General features: G+C 52.6%; 1 protein-coding gene across 1 annotated transcript; it reads left to right on the forward strand.

Annotated features, from left to right (window-relative positions):
• Positions 1-2197: 2197 nt before the first annotated feature.
• Positions 2198-4271, forward strand: LOC131854808 (uncharacterized; the record flags this gene model as incomplete). The annotated part of the gene is made up of 1 exon (XM_059205974.1): positions 2198-4271. A coding segment is annotated over exon 1 (2074 nt), but the record flags the coding sequence as incomplete, so codon positions are not given.
• Between the last annotated feature and the right edge of the window lie 496 nt (positions 4272-4767).

The following is a 4767-nucleotide window of genomic DNA, read 5'->3' on the forward strand; positions in this document are numbered from 1 at the left end:
GAACAATTCAGGCTGCAACTCACTAAACCTAAGCCGCAACTTATCTACCATAGGCCGCATTGACTTAGATAAGGTTAGGGTATCTTTATACTCCTTCGTATCAATCACCGGGTCCAAACCGCCAAGGAGACAAGAACACGCTTCATTTAGCATAGTTCTCCTTCAGTTCAGAAAGCCGCACGATAAGCCTATCACGTGACGCAGAAGGCAGCAAAGCATAAGTATCCGTAATCCAGTCACTGATTGATTAAACCGTAATACAGTCTCACAGTCACACTCTCAATAAACACGCTTTAAAAAAAAAAAAAAAACAACAAGTTGTTATCAATAAAAGAATGTAGGTACCAAGCGATCAATTCTAACGGGCCGCTTTATATTGACAACTTAGTAGGAAGATGTAACCGTTTTAGGATAATTCACTCAATTTTATCACTACATTACGCTATTATTATTTGTTATACGCAATATTAATTGTTAAAGCAAAAGTGTGTACTGCACTGTGTTAAAGGTAGAACGGGATGCAATTTCATTCTGATCGTCTCATATGAAAGATATTATTAAACAACTCGCCTGTATTCATTCAACATAGCCTAAATATTAAATATTATAAATTAATAATAATAAATATATCTCAGCATGCCCCAAGCATTCAATCAAAAGCCATCTACGGTCGATGGCGCGAACAAACCTATACCAAGCAAACCTCCTCCACTATTCACAAGATGGCGCTGTGTTAAATGTAGAACGCGATGTAATTTCGTTATGGTCATCTCTTATATAGGTGATGGAGAATATTGTCAACCTTCGGTTAGGTTAGGTTAGGTTAGGTTAGGTTAGGTTAGGTTAGGTTAGGTTAGGTTAGGTTAGGTTAGGTTAGGTTAGGTTAGGTTAGGTTAGGTTAGGTTAGGTTAGGTTAGGTTAGGTTAGGTTAGGTTAGGTTAGGTTAGGTTAGGTTAGGTTAGGTTAGGTTAGGTTAGGTTAGGTTAGGTTAGGTTAGGTTAGGTTAGGTTAGGTTAGGTTAGGTTAGGTTAGGTTAGGTTAGGTTAGGTTAGGTTAGGTTAGGTTAGGTTAGGTTAGGTTAGGTTAGGTTAGGTTAGGTTAGGTTAGGTTAGGTTAGGTTAGGTTAGGTTAGGTTAGGTTAGGTTAGGTTAGGTTAGGTTAGGTTAGGTTAGGTTAGGTTAGGTTAGGTTAGGTTAGGTTAGGTTAGGTTAGGTTAGGTTAGGTTAGGTTAGGTTAGGTTAGGTTAGGTTAGGTTAGGTTAGGTTAGGTTACAGGTTAGGTTAGGTTAGGTTAGGTTAGGTTAGGTTAGGTTAGGTTAGGTTAGGTTAGGTTAGGTTAGGTTAGGTTAGGTTAGGTTAGGTTAGGTTAGGTTAGGTTAGGTTAGGTTAGGTTAGGTTAGGTTAGGTTAGGTTAGGTTAGGTTAGGTTAGGTTAGGTTAGGTTAGGTTAGGTTAGGTTAGGTTAGGTTAGGTTAGGTTAGGTTAGGTTAGGTTAGGTTAGGTTAGGTTAGGTTAGGTTAGGTTAGGTTAGGTTAGGTTAGGTTAGGTTAGGTTAGGTTAGGTTAGGTTAGGTTAGGTTAGGTTAGGTTAGGTTAGGTTAGGTTAGGTTAGGTTAGGTTAGGTTAGGTTAGGTTAGGTTAGGTTAGGTTAGGTTAGGTTAGGTTAGGTTAGGTTAGGTTAGGTTAGGTTAGGTTAGGTTAGGTTAGGTTAGGTTAGGTTAGGTTAGGTTAGGTTAGGTTGGGGCGTGGGTCGGGCAACCTCCTAGTATGGGCCTGCCATTGGGAGGCTTCCCCATCCTCGTGGATACGTCCGCGGGGAACGGTGGCCGAGCAATGGTTTGGTTCTGGTACGCCCCGGGCGGGATAGTAGTCGTTCCTTCGGGATACGGCTACTATGTCGGCCAGTAGCCCGGCAGGTTGGGCGTGTTCGCGGTTCCCATGCCTCGACAAAGTCGAGGCTGCCGGAGCCGGCGAACCCCCCCAACTTTCTCTTCGTTTTATTTTTGGTTGTCGTTCTTCTTCATTTTTTGGTTTGTTCATCTTCTTTTGTTTTTGGTTTTATTTATTTTGTTTTTATTTATTTTTGGTTGTCTTCTGTCTTTTTCTATCTTTGTTCCTTTCTGTCTTTTTGTTTTGTTTTCGTTTTCGTTTCGTTCGTGGGAGACCGGGACCACACCCGTAAAAAGGAACAACATGGACCATGGCTGCTCGCAAAGAGAAATTACCCCAGGGAGGTACCGGTCGCTCTGCGACCGGAGAATCCTCCTCCACCGCACCGGATTTGCCGGGGGTGGACTGTCCCACGTATTCTGGGGGGGACACGACCAGCTATGACGAAATGTGCAGGCGGGAGATGACGCGCAGGGTCGAGATCCTGGAGGAGCTGGAGGCTCTCGAAGCTCTCGACAGGGAGGCGCAAATGGACTCCGAACGGACAGGGTCATCGCTGTCCATAAGATCGGAGGACAGCCTTGGGCCGGCGAGAGGGAGTACCTCGCCGCCCAAGAAACACCGCAAACGGCGGATTGTAGAGAGGCGCCGGGAGTTGGACTCCGACGACGACGAGGTAGACCTGGTGGAGGTTGCCTCGACCGGGTCCAGGTCGAGTCGGGCTAGGGGAGCCAAGAGAGGAGCGCGGACGGCCACGCCTGCATCCCGGATGGAGACAGGGGCCTCGGCGTCCGAAGCCGAGTCCTCCGGGTCTGCGGCTGCCGCTGCCCGCAAAGCGTCCGAGGAGGACATCTTGTTAGGCTCCGATGAGCTGGGAGCCAAGATCGGGAGCAGCGCCCAACAGGTGCTCGACGCTGTCAGGAAGTCGAGCAACCTGAAGGGCACCGTGATTCGGGAGATCAAGACCGCCGTGCATTCCATCTGCGCGGCCACGGATATCCTGAAGGCGAGGTCCGGGTCCTCCGACGAAGACTCCCTTAGGCGAGAGGTCCACAAGTTGCGCGCCGAACTTGAGGCCGTACAGGAGGTGAAGAGGGCCATGCTCAAGGAGGCCGTGGAAGAGCGGAAGAAATTCCGCGAACTCCGCATGGCGTCGCAGTCCTCCGCCGCAGTGGCCGAGGAACTAGCCCTGCTCAAGGCGGAGCGAGAGGGGTGGGAGCGGCAGACGCGGGAGAGCGTTCAGAAGCTTGAGGAGCTAAAGCAACTGAACGCTCTAGACCGTCGCGCCCTACAAAAGGCCCTCCAAGAGGTCGAGCGGCTAAAGACTGCAGCTGAACTTCCTGCAGTCGTAGTCGGCGGAAAGACGGCGGCTGTGCCGGAAAGTGCCCCGCCCCGGGTTCTAAGGGAGGACGCCGAAGACCGGATCATCCGGCGAGTAGGCGAGATGATGGAGAGCCGTTTCGCCGAGATGGAGGAACGAATCTCGGCGAAACGAAGACGGCCAACAAAGGCCAAGAGTGCGCCTACTGCCGGAACATCCGGTACAGGGAACATCAGGGCCCAGCACGCCCGGGACCCTAGTGGTGGACGCGTCCCACAGCCGTCGACATCGACAGCAAACGCTGAGAGCTGGTCGACGGTTGTGCGACGCGGGAAGCGAAAAGGCGCTGGCGCAAGCCAGGCAGCTTCCGCCAAAACGCAGCCTGCGAAGGGGCCACGCGGCGGCCACACGGAGGAACCCCAGAGGTCCAAACGGAGGAGAAAGGTGAAAGTACGCCCCCCTCGGTCATCGGCAGTGGTATTGACCATGACGCCGGGAGCCGAGGAGAGGGGCGTCACCTACAGGTCGGTGCTCACCGAGGCGAAGGCCAAAATATCTTTGGCGCCGCTCGGTATCACCGACCTGAGGTTCAGAGTCGGACGGACCGGGGCCCGTATCCTCGAGATTCCCGGCACCAATACAGGCGAGGCAGCGGACGCGTTGGCTGCCAAAATTGAGGAGGTCCTACACGAGGACGTCCGGGTCACGAGACCAGTCAAGTCGGCTGAGCTGCGGATCGTTGACCTGGACGACTCGGTGTCGGTAGCCGACGTCGTCGTCGCTGTCATGCGCGAAGGGGAGTGCAGGGAATCCGCGGTGAAAACCGGCGAGATTAGGCGCAATGCGCAGGGTACGGGTTCCATCTGGGTGCGGTGTCCGGTAGCCGCCGCGAAGAAGTTGGTCGAGGCCGGCCGACTGAGAATAGGGTGGATGGTGGCGCGGGTGCAGTCCTTGGACCCGAGGCCGCAGCGGTGCTATCGCTGCTTGCTCACAGGGCATGTGGGCCTGCGATGCACCGCCGAGCAAGATAGCAGCGGAATATGTTTCCGCTGCAGCGAGCCCGGCCACAAGGCCGCACGGTGCGCCGCGCCATCACCGAACTGTCGGTACTGTGCCGCGGCGGGTCGCAAGTCCGACCATAGAGTGGGCGTCACGAAGCAGTGTCGCCCGCCTAAGGCCCGCGCCGCGGCGCAGGCCACAGGTGGGGGGAGTCGATGGACACCTGAGTAAAATCAGGTGGGCATCGACTCCATATTTGACCCTAGGGTGGAGGATTGTTAGGGCAATCCGAAGCTCACCGGGGAGGCATTAGGGTCTGGAGGTGGCGTGCAGAGACTGTTCCCTGCACGCCTAGATGGAAAGGTCCCTTCGATGGGAACCATGCCGGTGGTCTTGGTGAATGCTTTGCGTATCCCATGGCCACGGCGATTATGTCGAGGAGGAACAGTCGTCAGGTTTTTAGCAGGTAGGAGTCCGGCAGTATCCATTCTTCCCTAAGGGAATGGTTCTCCATGATGGATTTTCCTGACGTGAAAAAAAAAAAAAAAAAAAAGGTTAGG

Source organism: Achroia grisella, unplaced genomic scaffold, assembly GCF_030625045.1.
Source record: "Achroia grisella isolate CSIRO2021 unplaced genomic scaffold, CSIRO_AGI_Agris_v1 utg1062, whole genome shotgun sequence".
Taxonomy (NCBI): Eukaryota; Metazoa; Arthropoda; class Insecta; order Lepidoptera; family Pyralidae; genus Achroia; species Achroia grisella.